Raw genomic sequence first — 20,882 nt, forward strand, 5'->3', positions numbered from 1 at the left:
ATTTATTTCAAATGACGAAAATAATGGGGGAAAAATTATATCAAACAGTGGATCAGACTCCAAGCTACTTTCACCATACAAAAGCAACCTATCCATATGCTGATCCCCTAAACTTACAGAAAAAAAATTCTACATGTATGTCAATCTACAAAAAATATCCAGCACATTTATTAACAGCGAAAAGATTGCACCATAGAATTGAAATACAAAACAAAACAAATGCTCAACCATAAAAAGAATCAACGACCCATCGACCAAACGAATGATTGCAATTTTATTAATATAACGAGGACAACGATCCCCAAAGACAATAATTTTCACCTCTTAATGAAAATTCACACGATGGGTAGTCATGGCCATTTTCCACAAGATGGGGCTTTGAATAATGAAAAAGGAAAACAATTTTTAGTCATTATATGGTGTCTTATGCTTTTTTAAGTTGCTGTTCATGGTTAAGATAAAACGGTAGATCTACTAAGGTAAATCTGACTGTTGTTATGTTGATTTGTGTTTTAAAACAATGTCAGTTATAAAGAAATGACTTGGCATGATGATGATATTAAATACTTTGATTCATTAATGAAGGAGAAATACTATTTCGCGTCACATCCTCGTCTCTCAGATTAACCCCTGGCGCTGTTCACGTTAGACTAATAAGTAATCCACTGTAGATCTAAAGACACAGATGTAAAAGTTTTTATTTTCTAAACAAAATGAAAACGAAAGTGAAAGTTACGAAAGCCCAGAAAGCCCATTCAAGATTCGAGATTCAAAATACGAGATTCGAAATACAAGATTCAAGATTCGAAATTTGAGATTCTTGAATCTCGTATTTCGAATCTCGTATTTTGAATCTTCAATCTCGAATGAGCCTTCTGGGCTTTTGTAAAAAGTGCACATTATTCAACATATTTAGCGTGGGGAATTTTACAGAAATCTTCGTTATTTTAAACCTGACACCTTTAAATAAATACATGTCAGACAATTCAGTGAAAGATCACCAAAAAAATCTTTGAACCTGAATACAAGTATAGTTACTTAACAATCATTACAATCGTTGTAAAATGAATAGTTAAGTTTGAATCATTACATGAATATTTAACGTATACAAAATCATAGACCTATTTACTCGTAATTGTTTTTTCATCTTTTTTTATCTTAGAAGAAAAATTATCACACGTGAACATTTAAAGATACTATTTTTTAACCGGGTTTTCCAACGGAAAAATCCGGTTATTAAAATGGTGAAAATGGCGGGCGGGCGGGTGGGCGGCTGCCAAAAGGGTACCCTCATTGTACGGATAACTCCTCCTACAGTTTTCAAGATAGGAAGTTGTTTTTTTGCAGATCAATTGTACATATATCAGAGGTGTGCATATTGCTAGGATTTTGATTTCTGATTATTTATGAAAAAAATAACAGCTTTTGAACATAGTAATTTTTTGGCAAAATATTGCATTAAGGGTACCCTCATTGTACGGATAACTCCTCCTACAGTTCTCAAGATAGGAAGTTGTTCTTTTGCAGATCAATTGTACATATATCAGAGGTGTGCATATTGCTAGGATTTTGACTTCCGATAATTTATGAAAAAAATATCAGCTTTTGAATTTAGTCATTTTTTGGCAAAATATTGCATATAGGGTACTCCATTTCACTGGATACGGGTTGACATGGATTAAGAATACAGTTTACATAAATCAAAACCCGGTTTGCTGTTACATTGACAGCTTTTCACTTGTTTAACCATTATGATGAAATATATGAAACGTTGAACCTCCCGAACGTTTGTGTAAACTTCAAATACCATATGACTTGTGTAAATTGGCAGCCACACGAATAAAACGATCCAGGATAGAGACATAATTTAGCATTAATATAGTCAACGATTATATGGAAGTACATGAAGCGTTTAATAGGGGTTTACTCTAAAAAAAGTTTCTACGTAATGTTTTGACTGACCTTTGTCCAATCAGATCGTAGCTTGGTGGAGTTGAGACATTGCCGCTCGTAACGTGAATGAGAGAGAGAGAGAGAGAGAGACAGAAGAGAGAGAGAGAGAGAGAGAGAGAGAGAGAGAGAGAGAGAGAGAGAGAGAGAGTGTGAATTGAGTAAATTATAAGTGGTGCCTATGAAGGAATAATCATTAGTTATAAACTTGCAAACAAATTGATTAAGGTCTGTATATAAAAATTACATGTATATCCTTTATTGGTATAACTTTAATGCGTTTTAATGAACGATTGTGAAAATTTCTTTCGCCGTCGACAACATGGACATGGATAAGAATGACGTAGCTAACCAACTAAATTTCCTAGCAGGGAGTCCGAGAATACGGACATTAAATATTTTGAAATGCAAACGAATGATCACTTATGAACATGATGAATTTAGATGTAGTGTAAAAGAAAGGCAACGCAGGCGGATGCTTAGTCAATGGCGGACAAATTCGTCCTAAAGTAAAGAATGTTTCACACATCGAGTAACCATGAAGAAACGTTTTATACAAAGTAAATTTACAACCTATGTTTAAATCCAGGAAGTTTTGGCAAAATTTGATTTGAATATTAACGGTAACACTATTCGTACAGTCTTCGATGTTTGACATTACCTCATCCTATTACTGATATATAGCCATCGTTGTTCCCTGATAAAAGAATTTCAAAACACTTCAAAGTTTTATAAATTTATAAGATATACTAGACCGTGATTTGTCACTTTATAGGATCATAACTATTGTTGATAGATAGTTCGCTCATCTGCGTCATAACTCTCTCTCTCTCTCTCTCTCTCTCTCTCTCTCTCTCTCTCTCTCTCTTGAATTAAGTCACGAACGGTAATGTCTCAACTCCGCCTTCTACGATCTGATTGGACACATTACGTAACAAATTTTCTGGAGTAAATGTTTATTTAACACTTCAACGTAGTTTGCTGTACACCTGTATTGCTGCATGCACATGTATTACCCCTAAACCATTATGAAAAAATATATGATATGTTGAACTTCCCGAACGTTTGTATACATATATACTTTAGATACTATATGTGTAAATTAGCAACCACGCCAATAATACTCAAAGGAGAGACACAATAAAGGATTAATACAGCGAATATACTAATATCACAGGCCCGCAGTATGGAACGGGAAATTGGTTTTGTCTATTTCCTGGCAATAGACAAAGCCTCGCATCTTATCATAACGTGGTTTCATTTATTGCGCTACAGCAAATATCAATGAAGAAAATAATTCGAGTAAGCTGTCATAAGACTAACAGCTGTGTTAGGTTTGTTTCAATAATCTGAACTGAACATCTTTTTTTCCATGTTAGCAATAATCTTTAACAAAGCTGGATGGTCAATAGATTGACAATCAGATCTATTGAAAGAAGATGGATGGATAAAGTGTGTAAAATACCTATATGACGGACGGATCAGATACCGAAAAATCAATATTATCAACTAATCTGATAATTTTTTCAATTTTCAAGAGATTATTCAAAACAATATATACCTTAAAAAATATAATACAAGTCCGTAAATTCGTGACCAAAGTCGCATATAAATAGAGCATTTAAAATAACGCAGTTTGTTTTGACTGAAATGGTTCTGTGGTTAAAGCAACAAAAAGAAAATCACTTTATCTAAGCTTTTTAGATTGTGGGCTCGATACCACCAAGGCATAAGGAATTGTTTTTAAATATCTTATCTAATATTGTGAAACTATCGAAAATTGAATAAAGTTAGAAACTATTCTTTTGAAAACTTGTACCAAAAAATTATCAAATAGATTCAATTGGAAAAAATCAATTTGAAATTACATTCTATGACTAAACCAAATATTCATCTGTGATATAATACCCCCAATCTTTTTAGTGGTGTGTTGAGCTATGAACAAACATTGGTAAGGTAAAGTTCCATATACTTGAATGTTTGACCATAATAATAACCTAATAAAGAACTCTTCTTATAAAGGAGATCAATAAGGCCTAAAATAGCCACGACCATCTAGACCTCTCTGTATATGTAATAAATGTAATAAACACGAATAAATTAGATAATGACTATAGTTCAGAATAAACTGATTTTGAGCGAACGGGTCTATATCATATTTGCAATACTGGAGCAAGTTAATATAGTAATACAGAGTTCCCTAAGTGCAGGAGGAAAGAATAAGATTATTAATTGGGGAAAACCCTATTGATGTTTCTCATTCAGATTGGAGAATAGACTAGTAAGTACCTTTTGATATTCATATTGGGAATGGATTTTTTTTCAGAGATTATAATTTAAGAAAATATGGTCTCTTCAACATACACCCTAAGGCTTTAGATATCAATACTATTACGCAAACTTTTAATCAAGAATGGCACTTTAGAAAAAATGGCTTTGTTTTTGGTCGATCTCTCTGCTGAGTTATTCAACATGTCGATGGATAAATAGAAACGCAGTTCACCTCCTTAGTAAAATAAATCAATTGTTTATTCTAGAATTACCTTAAAATGCCAATACCCGGGATAATGCACACAATTCATAAGATTTCCATTAATTTTAATGACTGAGCTATATATTTTTTATCCGTTTTGTTTGATTAGCACAAGATTTGATACAGATTGTCGCTATCAACAACTGATTTTTGATTATTAGTTGGTAATGGCTTTCAAAATGTTTGACATTTTACTAAGTATAAGCACATGGAAAAACACGAGCCTAGATCCAAGACCTTCTACTGCGTATATACTTATCTTTTTTAAGGTTGTTGCGTAAGTTCAAAGTCAATTTTCATTAAATGAATGACATATAAGTTCTCAAATTGCCATTTTTTTTTATAATTGAAGCGCAACATACAGCAACGTTGATGACATTTGCAAAACGTATCAAAATAAACCCGAACATTTTCACAGAAGTTTGCTGTAGGTGTACTTTAGGAAAAAAACCATGGAGGAACAGTGATGGTGATAAAACAAATAGTAGTACCACCAAGTTAACATAAACCCACCAGAGAGAGAGAGAGAGAGAGAGAGAGAGAGAGAGAGAGAGAGAGAGAGAGAGAGAGAGAGAGAGAGAGAGAGAGAAAGAGAGAGAGAGAGAATATGCTCTTAAAATATCAATAGATGTACAAGAAATATTATTTGAACAGCATAATAAAATATATCAATAAAAGTCAGTTGATTTATATATAATAAACGTTAGGCTCTCTATTTAAGAGCCTTAATTGCTCCCTTGGATATTAATGACATCTGTGGCAATGATAAGTTATCATCTTTGATCATAATATTATCTAAAAACACAATGTCGATAATGAGTGCTTCAAGTTCACGAGAACTGAATAATATTAAACATCACAGTACCGAAGAGTTAACAATGAAATTAAACCTATAAACTACAAAACCACGTGTAATCTGTCTTTGTTAGGCGTTGAATTGAGATTTATATTGAAAATTATCCAAAATGTGCCACGTTCGTTTGAAAATTTATGATAAAGAATTTGCCATATTCAAAATAATGATGTGCCAGTGCCAAGGTGACAGTTTTGCACTTATCTTACATGTAGATGCAGTTTTATAAAATTCTTTTAATGTAATACGAAAGATAATTGCTTTGAAAGTGACATCTACAAAGTATTATTTCCTCTACTTCCCAAGAAAACTGACAGAACTTAACTATACCAGTACACAACCCAGTTCTAACCAGTTTATTGATTGACCGAAACCTTCAGCAACCTTAGAAAATCACGGACGGCACAAAATAATCGACGACGTCAGACTCAAATTTCCATTTAAGAAAACTTGGCTGTTTCAATGATTTTATCGAACGTACTGATGTACATTGGCAATAATCTAGTAACTTATACTTACACATTTTTGATCAGTTTATTAAATTTGTTCCAAGTAAAGAGGCATATAAATAAAAACAATAAAAAACTTTCTTTGATGATTAAGGAGGTACTGATCATTGCAGAAAAGGAAACTTACACAACCATGCCATCATCCCAATAACTGATGTTATGTTGTAGTCTCTCTAAATTCAAATTAATTCACCTGGTAGTTTCAAAATATGCAACATAACACACATCCTGGGCATGCTGGCACATTTTTACTTTTTTTTCACGCATGTGATATAGTTTACATAACGCGTGATTCACGACCTGTATGAATAACTTCCTTAGAGGGACATGGTCATGGTTTTGGCAAATCCTATTTTTTCTGTTTTTATCATTTACATTGCTTTAGAAAATAATGCATTTCTAATCATCAAAGAAATTTGAGTCGTTCGTATCGTTATACATGTAAGCAAGATACAATAAGCAAGATGCAAGGCTCAAAAGTCTTTGTCATGTAAACAAGCCTCATGTCCTATTTTTGTTTACATAGGCTCAATTTGCGAGTAAAAAACACTGTGCCGGATAATTATGCCAGTGCCGAGGTGACATTTTTGCACCTGCTTAAGATGCAGTTTCGGAAAAATCCATATATACTAAATGATAAACCACTGTTTAGAGAGTATATATTTAACCACTTTTAATTTTAGTGTGTTTCACCTGACAGTTGAGATATTTACCTTTAAAAATTTATTATCCATAGGAAAATGATAATTTACAAAGGAGAAATTATTCTCCTAAAGGACATTTTGACAATCCTAAAGGATTATCTAAAGAAACTATAGAAATTATATTTCCTATCCGAGAATAATATTTCCTGTAGAAATTTGCTTCAAACAGGTAGTTTTCCTTTAGGAAACTAAGATTTCCTATAGGATTTTATCAAATCCATTCGGAATTAAAATTTCTTTATGAAGTTCTTGTATTCCGAGAAAAATTTCAAATTTTCTACCGGAATATTGTTTTTCCTATGGCAAAAATTATTTTCCTGTAGGAATTTATTTTTGAAAGGTAAATATCTCACCTGACAGGTGAGATACACTGATAACAAAGGTGGTTGTAAACTCTTTGAGCAATGATCTATCTTATGGCATATTTGAATTTTTCGATATATGCAGCTTAAACGGGTGCAAAAATGCCACCTTTGCACTGGCATAATTATCCGGCACAGTGTTAAAAATCTTTATGAAGCTGATTTGCATATCTTCTTAATTATTCATTCTAAGAATAAATAAACAGCTTCTAACGTTTAACACATTCATTTTAGGTCTAAACCTTTAATTTTTTACGTTAAGATTCAAAACAAAAGGGTTGTTTTAGCTTATTTTGGGGGATTTTACTGCGTCGGTATTCAGTTTCAGTAAGAAAACTAACTATTTCTAAATTAGTTTTCGTCGAGGATATCGATGTAAATGTATGGTAGAGGGTTACCCACAAATACCACGAAAGTTGAGCCACCATGAATTCTAATGATTCCAAAGTAGTTACTTGAAACATTGTTGAACTATATTTTCGTTACATAATGTAAATCAAAGCGGCTTTCTAGATAATCAAAAACAAAAATATGAAGCCATGAAATTGTCATTGATTGTAACCAATTTAAATACATGAAATAAGATAGTATTTATTTTTGGATGTATATCGGGATATAAATACGAGTTGGTTACTGTGTTTTAATCACGTATCATCCCGTATGTATATCCCCATATACATCCAAAATGAACACCTTAATTCTTGAGTGACTACATTGTATATCACAAGAACATTCTCGACTTTTGCGAATAATGCCCCAATGCAAAATGATATTGCAAAACTTCCGGAAATTTCATATTCAACCTCTGCAGTCAAGATTCACGCAATGAAGTGTAATAATATTGTGAATAAATACTTGTACATGTATGTACAGTGTATATGGGAACACCAGATATATTTACATGCATGCAGACAAGTTATGAAATGGTTATCAATATTAGAAGATAGCCTCTGAGTCAGATAACGGATTGTAAGTTTAGATTGCTTATAAAGAACATCATGAAATCACAGGTACTACAGATATCAAAACATCTCCAGAAACACATGACTTTTTGTATGATACATGTACATCTAAAATACACGGATATCAGGACACGCGTTATCAGCATTCAACTTCAAAAAAAAAAAAAAATCAATGGCTTTTACTGCACACAGAAGTGAATAAATTTATAAATTCAGAGGATTGTTTTCCAAACCGTGGCAGTTTTATTTCAATGAAACCTCACTTCTCATTCCCGTTAGATATCATAAAATTGATATTACGTTCAACTTACAAATCAAGTTTTCATTATTGCACTAATACAACTTGACGTGTTTATTAAACCTAGCTAAATCAATTTAAACAGGTTTATAATACTGGAAAGTCGACAAAAATTGTTTGACTTCGTGACTGCTTTAAAGGTTTTCTTAAGAAGTATTTTCTGAGAAGGCGTTATTGCATCGTATCCTCATAAAACATCTGCTGCTACTTGAAACGTTTTTGATTTCCAATAACGAATCTCCTGTCTTACGCAAGGTATTTCTGATAACCTTGTTTTGTATGTGTGGCTGCTTTATTATTCAATTTCGTTTTAAACAGAGGTTGAATATTGACTATAAATGTAATCTATGATAATTGATCGAATCTAAGTTTTCAAACGCACAATTTACTACCGTAACGTTTAATTTATTACACATGCTGATAATTGATCGAATCTAAGTTTTCAAACGCACAATTGACTACGTTTAATTTATTACATATGCTGATGATGCAAGTTTTGTGATCTTATCGTGCTGTTACTGCAAAGGTAGTAAACACTGGGCCAAAAAACAAAACAAAATCAAAAGTGAACTGTACGAAAAAGTAGTAATAAGAATGGTTTATAATAATTTAAGCAGCCACATTATATCACGATTACGTCGAGTAAGCCATATAGTTGTACCTTACTATGAATTCCTTATTTTAAAGCGTGTTCTTTATTCCGCAATTCCAAAGTTTTCTTTCAATTTGCAAGAATATAAAATCGCGAGCACAAATTTTTTGTTATAATTTATGAATGTTAATCCGCGGGGGTTCCATCTGGCGATTGTACTAGGATGTAAGTTCCTCGAGTTTAATAAGGAATCTACAGTATTTTCCTTTTTGTATCCTGTTAATGTGTTAGTCGTTTGCATTTCCATTACCAGTGTTGGTTATCGTTTCATGCATTTGAATGCATAAGCGCGAGAACTATTAGCAAAGCGAGGAAATAACACTTTTTCAAAATAACGATTTTAAATCAAGCAGTTTGGCCGTTCTTGCTTTTAAAGTGCGCTGTATAACAGAAATCCTAGGATTAACGATGACTGAACTACATGGTTTAGTTCATTAGTCAGACAGGTGCAGGCCCATAACTGTATAATGCTTTAATTGCATTACCAAGAATTGTTGAGTAGAGTGCTCTTGTGTAGCACTGTATACTAGGCCTATGCAAAGTAATGTGGTAAGAACGACGAGTTTTGCTCAATATGTTCAGTATACTATTCACACGGCTGAGCACGTCTTCATCCGTATTTTTTATTCTTTCCCTTCCTAAGTACAATCTATTTACTGCTTTCCTGCAAAACAACGTTGATCGATCAACAGAAGTTATATATATATTTCTAATGAGGTTTATCCTGTAAAAAACATCTTTCACCGAACGCACGCAAAATTGAAAAAGGGAGTGGTGGGTTGGGGTAAGAGGACAGGTAAAATACTTAATGCTAATAGTATTATCTTAAAATGTGTGTTTAAATTTCATTTTGCAATATGCGATATACTAAGGAAACCTTACCTTCAGTGTTACCTTATGTTTTGCTAGTAAACGTCTAAACCAATTTAATATTTTTACATTTTCCAGACTTTGTCTGTAATAACACTACTATTAAGTTTGTAATGTATAATCTAATACATTACATCAATGAATATTTTGAGATTGAATTGTGCAATTGAGGAAAATTCTATAAATATGATTGACTAATAAGGAGTAATTATTCTTTGAATATTATTAGAAGATCAATTGCGGTCGCGATGATAAAGTATATCATAAAGCCCTTTCAGCTTTATTGATTTGATCAGCCCGACATGATTTGATCACCTTCTAATACCAAAAAGGTGATTCCTTATTCCTTAAAGAAAGATATCTTAGAAACAATAAAGTTATTTAATTTTACGAAGAGCACGAGCGAAATATAGTTGCATAGCATGTCTAAATTCAGACAAAATTTAGACTGACAAAAAAGACAAATCAAATTGTTATCATCCGTTCTCATTCATAATCTTTTTTTATTTTACAAATTTGAACGCTGAATTATGCACGGCACTTAAAGCAGATTGATACAAACTGAAGCGTTTTGATAATCTCAAAGCGGTTCTATGCTCCATATTTTGTCCTCTTTGTCTTGTTGAAGTATAATGGGACAAAAATGCAATAATCAAAAACTTGGATTGATTACCGCTTATATAAGAAATACGCCTTCAAAACACAATGCTGGTATTTGAACGTTTCAGGAAGTACGTACTAGACTCTTAAAAAGTATAATAGAGCATTTAAAAAATCTTCAGCAACTGGGACCTAAATTACACAATGGTTACAGCTTTTAGAAAAAAAAAAAACCTTAGTAAACTGAGCTTTTAAGGTTGAAAAATTTGTAATAATCGAATGCCAAATCTATCGACTATCTGTTGCTTTCTTAGTTGTAAAAAAAAAAATTAATCCGACTACAATTTGAGAGTTTGTTTCTGCGTGGTTGCATTATTTGGCAATGCAAGAGAGTCTAATAAAATTATGCTTGTACCAAAATATTTTAAATCTTAAATTGACTTTCAGCACTAAATAATATTCGATTCCACTGCCCTGTTTGCTTATATTCTTATTAAAAGTACTTTTTTCAAATTTTCGTTTTCCGATGAAACTTTATTCTCAAATAATCATGGACCATAGTCTTATTTCAAGGAGGCTGTTTAGTCAGCAAATAACCATTTGATTTTTATTTAACTTTTACATGGCATACATGTATTTGGCCACAAACCAACATTTAGTAATATAGATCCAATTAGATTTAGAATTTGAGAATTTATTTTACTCAGAGCTCTCTTTCATAAGGAGGTAGATATAGTCTGCAATTGACCATGACCACCGAGCTCTCTTAATACAAATTGCTTATAGTAATATGAAGAACTGCAGCCCTTTTCACAAAAAAAATCTTACGATTAAACACACTATTTTCCATTTCTTCAAAAAGTATCTACGCTGTAAAATATCACAAAAATTCTTATTTTACTTTTACTTTTGACAATATTGTAAATAATATTTTAGAAAAAAAAGAATATCTCTATTAAACGAAAACTTACAGGGTTGTGAAATTTTTATCTTAGTTATAAGTTTTTTTTTTTGTGAAAAGGGCCACCGTTTTCGAACATTTATTATTTTTTTTTTCAGTGCGCTGGATCATTAACGTGTAATTTTAATTAATGAGCTGTAGTAAAAATGTTGAGAACACAGATCGTTTATCAATAGATATTCGACACAGTTTTAATATATTTAGCTGTTAATAGTCAGAGTACTTACTGTTTCAGGGTTTTTTCCTGGTAACTCAATATTCCATTTAACACACTTTGGAATGTTTTTTCTTCAAATCTCTAGACTCCTTTTTTACAACATCGTCTATTTACTTGGCTCGCCTAGACATTGCCTAAACATTATAAGTGATCGAGCGATTTTCTCCAGTTTTTATCTCACACTTTTCCAATTGATCAGAAATATGATTTCTTTCGTTTGAGGGACGAATTAGACAGAAATCAATTTCTACTTGGTATAATAATGAATTAATTATCCGGATATATAAGGTTTTCATTCGAATACCTGTTTGTGTCACCTGGTTCTTAAGAACCGGTTTATTAGCAAGGCTATATAAAGAATTACTCAGGTGTTAAATACCAGTTTAGGACGACACGTACAGCGGAAAGTTTAAATTCGGCATGCAGAACGAGGAGATGTCGGGCGGGGCTCAGGCAGACATGCTACAAGCCATTCTCAACAAAATGAATGAACAGAAAATGGACATGGAGAATACTATGGCAATGCAACTTGATAATTTTAAAAGAGAATTACAGGGAGCAACTTCCTCCGTATCGTCTGAAGTGAAGAAGTTAAAGTCAGAACAAGCGATAGTCTGGAAACATCCAGGTAACAAAGATCAATTTGAACATAACGAGAAGATTATTGATACGTTGACGCAGGCTTCGTGGGCCTTGAATAACAATAAATATGATTATTGCAAGGAACTTATTCATGAATCAGTTGAACTTTGTAATAAACGTAACAAACTTATCAAAATGGCTGATGCATCACCTTGTGGGTGGAGTACAGTGAAAAATTATGTAACCAATCCATTGGCTGATGATTCGGATGACGAAAAACGAATGTTTAAAGCGGAAAATAAAGCCATGAAAGAAAAGAAAGAAAAGGAGAAGCAAAAAGAAAAACTGAAATCTAAGAGTAGCTATTCTAATGTTAGGAGCAGTGCTCCTTATTTTCCTTTTTCAGCTAGACAGCCTTTTCGTGGCCCAACGCCCTTTGGCTTCCCCATCATGCCAGCTGCATCCAGATTTCCCATTGGCTGTTTCCACTGCGGAAAACCCAATCACCAAAGAAAAGAATGCCCAGAGCTTAAGTCCGCTAAATAGAGAGGCTAAACAGTCTAAAGAATCATCTTTGATAAAAGATAAGTATTATGATGGAAAAAGTTGTGTTGATGAGTTTAACGAATGCTATGAGTATAAAGAAGGTGGCAAAGTCTCTGTTAGAGGGCGATTAAAATCAAATATTGAATTTTGAAAATGCATTGATGCTTGTCATTATATCATAGATACTATTCAGGATGGTTATAAAATACCTTTTTATTCTTTACCACAGCAGAGTTTTTCGCATAATAATAAATCTGCTTTACAGGAAGATGTTTTCGTGCAGGGAGCAATAATGGAGCTATTAGAAAACGGTTTGATATCCGAACAAAATACAGATTTTTTGGTTACTAATCCTCTTTCTGTTTCAGTGAACTCCAGTGGGAAAAGAAGGCTTATATTAGATTTAAGGGAAGTTAATAAGCATGTATGGAAACAGTCTGTGAAATATGACGATATAAGAACCGCTCTTATGTATACAAATAAAAATAGTTGGTGTTTTAAATTTGACATCACAAGTGCATATCACCATATAGATATTTTTCCTGACCATAGAAAATATTTAGGATTTTCATGGAAATTTGGTGTTCAAGATCGATATTTCTGTTTTAATGTTTTGCCATTTGGTCTCACATCTGCGCCATATATTTTTACTAAACTCACACGACCCTTAGTTAAGAAATGGCGTAGAGAAGGTAAAACTGTACTTATGTATTTAGATGATGGGTTTGGCTGCCATAGTAAGTATGACGAAGCATGCAAAATATCCAAAGAGGTACAGTATGATTTAGTTTGTTCAGGTTTTGTGCCTAAAGTGGAAAAGTCCATGTGGATCCCTTGTCAAGTTATCGAGTATCTTGGTGTTGTTTTGGATTGTAATATGGGGGAAATTTACATTCCTGAAAAGCGTGTATTTAAGATTCAAAAAACAATTTTCAAAATTGAGCATTTTATGAACCAGAATTGCAGAATAAAGGTAAGACGACTAGCAAGTTTAGTTGGACAAATCATATCTATGTCTGTTGTTATCGGAAGTGTAGCCCAGTTAATGACCAAATGTCTTAGTATTGACATTGTGTCTGCTCCAACATGGAATAGCATGATTTTAATTTCTGAGGAAAGTAAAAAACAGATAAGTTTCTGGAAATCGTCTTTAGATATGTTGAATAGAAGGGATATGAAAGTTAAACCAAGTTCTAATCTGGTAGTGTACACAGATGCAAGTGATACTGGTTATGGCGGTTATTGCGTACGGACAGGTAAAAATGTTTCTCATGGTTTATGGGAAGAATCTGAGAGAATTATGAGTTCCACATGGAGAGAATTGGCCGCGGTGGATAGAGTTCTTCGGTCATTTGTACAATTTCTCAAAGGTGAGAATACAAAATGGTTTACAGACAACGCAAATGTTGTTTCCATTGTTCAAAAAGGGAGTATGAAAAATAACTTACAAGATCTTGCAATGAACATTTTTCAAATTTGTTTAGAATATAAGATTGGTATTGAAATTAAATGGATACCAAGAGAACTCAATGAGCAAGCAGATTATTTGAGCAGAATTGTCGACTTTGATGATTGGGGTATCGTGAAAACTGTTTTTGATGACCTATCACGGGAATGGGGTCCGTATGATATTGATTTATTTGCTTGTGATTACAATGCAAAGGTAGATAAATTTTGTTCCAGGTATTGGAATCCTTTTACGTATGCAGTTGATGCATTTACTATTAATTGGACAGGTTTGAATGCATGGATCGTACCGCCATTTTATCTTATTCCAAGAGTTTTGGAGAATTTGAACGAATGCAAAGGATATGGAACATTAGTAGTTCCGCTATGGGAATCATCAGCCTTTTGGCCAATTTTAATTTCTGAAGTTTACAGGTCACATATTGTAGATTGGAAGGATCTTCCAGTAGCAAAGGAGTTTTACACACGTGGTAAACTCGGATCTGGTATTTTTGGTAAAGAAGATTTAAAGTTTAGAATGCTTGCATTTGTTTTTGATTTCAGAGTTTGATTTCAAAATTGTTTTTCGGCAGTTTTAAATTCTTCAAAATAAACAAATTTTATTGATTAATTGGGAATTATTTCCCATAAACTTGTATGAGAAATATCAGGCAATTTGCGCTATGTTGTAATAGAGATAAATATTTTATCACTATGGATTTACTGAAGTTTCTTTCACCACATTTGTGGTTTGCCATTTGGCAAGTTTGGTTTTTTATCAAACTGATATCTTCATTTCTGAAGAAAATGTGCTGAATATCTTAATTAAGCTGATATGTAGATATAAATATATGTATTTTTATACATATTCGGTAGATAATTTCAAAGCGAAAAAATATTTATTGGTGTTCCTTTACAAATTTGTTTTTTTCAGGTATTTGAAAGAGATTTGATTCAGTTGCCTTCAAAGTTGCGTGAAAAAGTGTATGCACTTCCTGGGATTATGCAAGCGTCACGAGCGGATTCAACTATAAACAAATATTGTAACAGTTTCCTGAGATTTAAGAAGTGGGCAAAAGAACAAGGAATCGAGGAAAGTGAATTATTTCCTTCAAAACCTTTACATGTATCTATTTATTTAGCATGCTTGGTTCAACGGGCAAACTCTCCATCCCCTATTGTTGACGCATTCTATGGAATCAAATGGGCTCATGATCTTGTGGGATTCAATTCTCCGACTGACAATCAGTTTGTTAAAAACATTATGGAAGGTGGGAAACGTATAGTGGCAAAATCTGTTCAAAAGAAAGAACCAATAACTGTTGAAAATTTACGTTGTATGTATTTGAAACTGTTTGAATGTAATAATCTTTATAATCAAAGAATCATTTGTATGGTCTTGTTGGCATTCGCTGGATTTTTACGTAGCAGCGAACTCATAAATATCAAGAGATCTGATATTCAATTTTTACCTGATCATATTGAAATATTCATCGAGTCTAGTAAGACTGATATCTACAGAGACGGTACAAGAGTTGTTATAGCAAGAACATTTTCATATATGTGTCCTGTTTCTAATTTTGAATTGTATCTTCGTTTAGCTGGGATTCAAGACGATTCAGATGAATATGTATTTTGTGCTATTTCGAAATCGGGAAGTGGTTACCGGTTGCGTAATCGTGAAAAACCTCTGTCTTACAGCAGGCTTCGTGAATTATTCATCGGAGCATTTACAGGAATTGTAGATAACATCAAAGTTTATGGACTTCACAGTTTGCGGTCAGGTGGAGCGACTGCGTCGGCAGTGAGGGGAATTCCGGACAGGATATTCAAGAGACATGGACGTTGGCGTTCGGAATCTGCTAAGGATGGATATGTCAAGGATCCGCTTAGTGAACGTTTAAGTGTTTCCAAAGAACTTGGTTTATAATAGTTGTAATCATGTTGTTTATTGATTATATTGTATCTTTTTGTATTGATTTTTCTGAATATATATGAAGTTGGATTACGTTATTATATCGTATATTAATAGTAGCATTAGTTCCCCGTTCTTTATATTTACATAGCTGCAGCGTGTCGTTGCTAATTCCACACAATGTGTTGTTATTTACTAGTATCATAGTATTCAGCTTTCATTTGGAAAGTAATGAATGGATTTAAAGGAGAAATATGATTTCTTTCGTTTGAGGGACGAATTAGACAGAAATCAATTTCTACTTGGTATAATAATGAATTAATTATCCGGATATATAAGGTTTTCATTCGAATACCTGTTTGTGTCACCTGGTTCTTAAGAACCGGTTTATTAGCAAGGCTATATAAAGAATTACTCAGGTGTTAAATACCAGTTTAGGACGACACGTACAGCGGAAAGTTTAAATTTTCAGAATTGTTTTATTAAAATAAATAAATCATGTGATCCAACTTTATGCCATAATTATGTGTGTGTACATTTAATATGCCAAATATTAAATAGCTGCAGCGTGTCGTTGCTAATTCCACACAATGTGTTGTTATTTACTAGTATCATAGTATTCAGCTTTCATTTGGAAAGTAATGAATGGATTTAAAGGAGAACTGTGTTCTGCATGAAGGGTTAAAAAATCGATAGTTTGTATAATACTTCTTTTAGCTTTTGTCAACAGAAGTGTCGAAAAAAAAAGAGCTTAATTTTACCCAAACAAAACACATTAGGCTAAATGCCAATCTTACTGAACATTTTTTAAATATGAAATTTCTCTATTCATAATGCATTACTTATAATAATTAGACTCCTGTTGCTACAGCAACAAAAAGGTCCTTCTTTTAATATACATTGCACATGTATTATTTTATAGAAAAATGCATTTTTAATGAAGATAAAAATAATGGAAATTATAACTTTTACTAGTCAAGAAAATTTCCAGTTATCACTTCTATGTTAAACAATTTTTGGAGTACATCTTGTGACGACAGATTTAAAAAAAAACATTTTTAACTTTATTATTATAGATCAGGGTTTTTTTTAGTTGTTTAGCTGTTAAGTACCTCTTGTTAGTTTTGATATCTGGCTGAGACGTGGAATTCTAATCTGGGACCGGAAACAGACGAAAGGAAGTGCTCAGTACATTTGCGTAATGTTCATTATTGTTTATCAGACTAAGTGAAGTACTGAAAAAAAAACAGTTAAGCATATTAAATATTTCATTTGCTTGAGGGGGGAGGGGTTCCGAGGCCTATTTTCTGGAAATTTACAATGTCCTGCCCCCCCCCCACCTATTTCATTCTAGCTATTATCTAGATCAATTAATAAGGCACTAGCAAAAACAAATTTTTGAGGATGAAGGGTTTGCAAAGTTGACACGAAATTAAAATTAATAACAAGAGTACAATTGCTACAAAACATCAACCGAACGTTTTAATCTGAAGCCTTATTTTAAAGCCAAGTTCTTTTTTTCTATTTAACAGCAATAATTTCATGCGTGTCATTAAACACACATAGAGCATTTTTATTTTGATAGTGTCAAAGATTCAGATTAACTTTACGCTAAAACTAATTTCGACTATTGGTTTTTAAATTGAAACAACAACAAAATTATTTATAAAGACTTCAAACTATCGATCCCGGTTTATACTCATCATAAATTTGACAATCGATTCATGTAACAATAATGTATTTTTTAAGAAAATTGTTTATAATGTAGGATTGTACCGAGGGAGTTGTTAGTTACAAAATATTTAGTTTAGAAAAAAGGTATAACATATACTAGACCTTTATCACATTTTATAATCGAAACTTTCTCTATTTTTGTTAAATATTTCATTCAACATTTTTTCTCTACTTAAGTAGCTACACACTTTTTTATTTTATTTATTTTTTTTATTCTTTTTTTTTTTTTGCTCTTTTTTGTTTTGTTTTTGTTTTTTTGCTTCTAACAGGAGCTGTTGAGAAACAAATCAATTATGTTTTTAAATTCAATCTTAAGTTAACCAAATTTCAAAATTATTAAAATACAAGGTGTCACATAGAAATAAATGTTTACGAGTTTTATTCATATATGTTTACCAATGTCAAGGTAGAATGTACATTAATCATTTAAAGTGTTTTATTATATAAAATGCCTGATGATAATTTAATAATGAATTGACAAATTCATACTACTTCTAACACAAGAGTTCATATTGTGAATATGTGCAAAATATAAAAATGAGAGAGAGAGAGAGATAGAGAGAGAGAGAGAGAATCTTAAAAAAGCTTCATCATTCAACAGACCTTCATCAAGTGCTAATGAGTGCATTTACTATCACACTTTGCATTATCTGATTGGCCATTAATCTCTCTTTGAAGCTTTGACATCGTGATGCTTTTGATTTTTTTTTATCCTGACCTTGTGGCATCGGCTAGAATGAAATCTAATGTGAATCGTTAGTGCTAACGAGGCAATTATATCCATGGGAAATACTAGAGATAATTAGACAACAGTGTGTAAAAAATCAGAGAAAGCGGGGTCATACTTGTCAATCCTATCTTTGCTTCAAAAGCAAAACGCTTCGCATAGGAAATGATACACAGATTGTTTAACGAACAATAATGTAAAAAGATTATTTATCATAATGACTATCACTTGTTTATGGAACAGAGGTTCAGTTAAAAATACCTAGATTTGCAGTAGAACCATATAACCAAGAGTTCGGACGTTGGGTAGCTGTGTTTAGAGCAATGTTGCGAAAGTCTAATAATTTCACTGCTAGCCACTCAGTCATGGCTGTTTGAAGTCAACAAGATTTTGTCTGGCTTTTGAGCTAAGTCTACCAATGTGTATATTTCACTTAAAACCAGCGTAATTTTTTAAACTTGTTTTGACGTCAGAAAAAATACAAATACCCGATAGTCCAAGGTTGAAATAGTTCTAAAATCAAAGGATCGGAAACCGTTACAAAGACAAACTTGACATGCGCTGTAGGTTTTAGCCATTTATGAATTTTTGCTTCTAAAAAATATTTGTATTTTTTAGTGTTACTTTTTTCATCAAAACTTTAAACTGCATTATATCGGCTATCATGTTTGCGCTAAAGTGTTTTTTCCCCCTTTTTATCAATTTAAGAGACGGTTCACATTTTCTTTCAAACATATTTAAAAAATCCAAAACACAGAAAAAAACCAAATTCATACAAAAGAAATTACATTGAACAATACACAATAAATGTTGAAATATTTATAAAATACAAAAGGTCCAATGCAAAGAAAGCAATTCAGATTAACAGGTTCGCAAAATTCACAGTCCGTGAAAAAAAACCCGGATGTACGGCTCTTTGTTGAGGGATATTTTCCGTGAAATTCATACATGTTTTATCTTAATGCATCTATGTAACACAACTCAAATACTTTGATGAGCTTAAAATATTGAAGAACGGAAGACATTAATGGGCTGACGCAATATATTCTAATCTGTGTGGGCCCATATTTCAGCTTTTTTTCATCTTTCCAGAATGTTTCATCTTTGAAGTAAAGGGATTTACAAGAGCGCCAAAAACTATTCCCAAGGAGCAGTTTACAGCTTAAAACGGCAATCGCAACATACGATATTTCATTTGAGAACCATCACGATGATTATTTCAGCTGATTTATGCAAGATACGTTTTACTATACTGACTTCCTGATATTGTGTAGCATTTGATGTACATGTATAAAGATGTCATACGTAAAAAAAATAGAGAAATTAAACACTATTTTTAACTTATGCATCTGAATGAAATCTTAACTTGTGGTATGAAACAGAAGTAATCACAAGTCAACATTATGCATTTACATGATCGTGTGTCCAACAAATTTAATGTGATAAACAAATTTGTACAAGATACAAAGTTTAAGTAATAAGCAATAACTTGTATAATGTGTTAAATTTAATTCGAAATATGCCCAGACTGTGATGTAGTATATTGCGTCATATTCACTGTGTAATCCACCATAAAGCTGACAAAAAATGACAGATGCAGAACACAATTGGAAAAATTGTTCAAATAGACAAAATCATAAAAGAAGTAAATTATTTCATAAGATATAATTCCCTATCTAGAAATTACTTGTATCCAGCTTGTTTTGAACTTATAAACTTCATTGGATGTCTTGATGTGTTTGGTTAGTAAAATAGCTGTAAATTTTAATCAGACTTTTAAAATAGCCCTAAACTAACTTAAAGACCTTCTGATGGGGAACAAAATCCAAAAAAAATGTTCATATGATTAAATGTACCCAACAATGATGAGATGCATACAGAATATTGACATCATAGATACGAGAAAGGGTATTGTATTACCGTAACAACTAAAATAGAGAGCTCTTTGAGAGTCGTTTGATCAGTTGTTTTAAAGAAAACTTTCGTCTTATCCAGCACTCAAGTTTGTTTTATTCAATGAATATCAATGCTTTGCGATCTCTTTAACGAACCATTTTAAAAAAAATAGTTTCTTCTTTTATTCAGGATTTTCAAAAAATCGAATAATCGGTTCACCCTTCTTACATTTTGTACATGTAATAAGGACACTTCATTTCAGTCATTTGAAGTGTACTAGGCTAATCATATAGACACAGCGTAGAAAAATTATTCAAACTTCTACTCAAGGACTTTAAGAAGCAAAAGATAACTTAATGGGATTTAGTAGTATAAAATATCAATATTAATGGCTAAGTGTGTTTTAAATACTTTACTGTTGTAGTTTTTGTTTGTTCCTTCAATGGTTTCCGTCTACAATGTGCAACAGGCATACATCCCCTGGACCTATTTGTCTTCTGCAAAATCCCACTTTTGGTCTCAGTCTCGCTTTAACAAAAGGAATATCTAGTGGAAAAGTGAGACT

The 20,882-nt window shown here is 32.4% G+C and overlaps 2 protein-coding genes across 4 annotated transcripts in view; one reads left to right on the top strand and one right to left on the bottom strand.

Annotated features, from left to right (window-relative positions):
- Window positions 1–20,882, bottom strand: part of LOC105332085 (FMRFamide peptide receptor frpr-18) — a 35,265-nt gene that overhangs the window by 10,782 nt on the left and 3,601 nt on the right. Inside the window, exon 1 of one of the 3 annotated variants that reach the window (XM_066082544.1) lies at window positions 11,482–11,591. The exons of 1 other annotated variant lie outside the window; for it this stretch is intronic. The gene's annotated coding sequence lies outside the window, so the exon portion shown is untranslated. Of the gene's footprint in view, window positions 1–11,481; window positions 11,597–20,882 lie in introns of those variants that run through there. One more of the 3 variants, XM_011434523.4, reaches the window with a different exon arrangement.
- LOC117681429 (integrase/recombinase xerD homolog) lies at window positions 11,678–16,551 on the top strand. Its single transcript, XM_066082545.1, has 2 exons — window positions 11,678–13,969; window positions 14,980–16,551. The coding sequence occupies exon 2, from the start codon at window positions 15,049–15,051 to the stop codon at window positions 15,973–15,975; it is 927 nt and encodes a 308-aa protein (XP_065938617.1). The 5' UTR covers window positions 11,678–13,969; window positions 14,980–15,048; the 3' UTR covers window positions 15,976–16,551.

This window comes from Magallana gigas, chromosome 4 (genome assembly GCF_963853765.1).
Source record: "Magallana gigas chromosome 4, xbMagGiga1.1, whole genome shotgun sequence".
Lineage (NCBI taxonomy): Eukaryota > Metazoa > Mollusca > Bivalvia > Ostreida > Ostreidae > Magallana > Magallana gigas.

Excerpts from the sequence above, each read along its gene's own strand:
- LOC117681429 (XM_066082545.1), top strand. The coding sequence starts at position 15,049 with ATGCAAGCGTCACGAGCGGATTCAACTATAAACAAATATTGTAACAGT.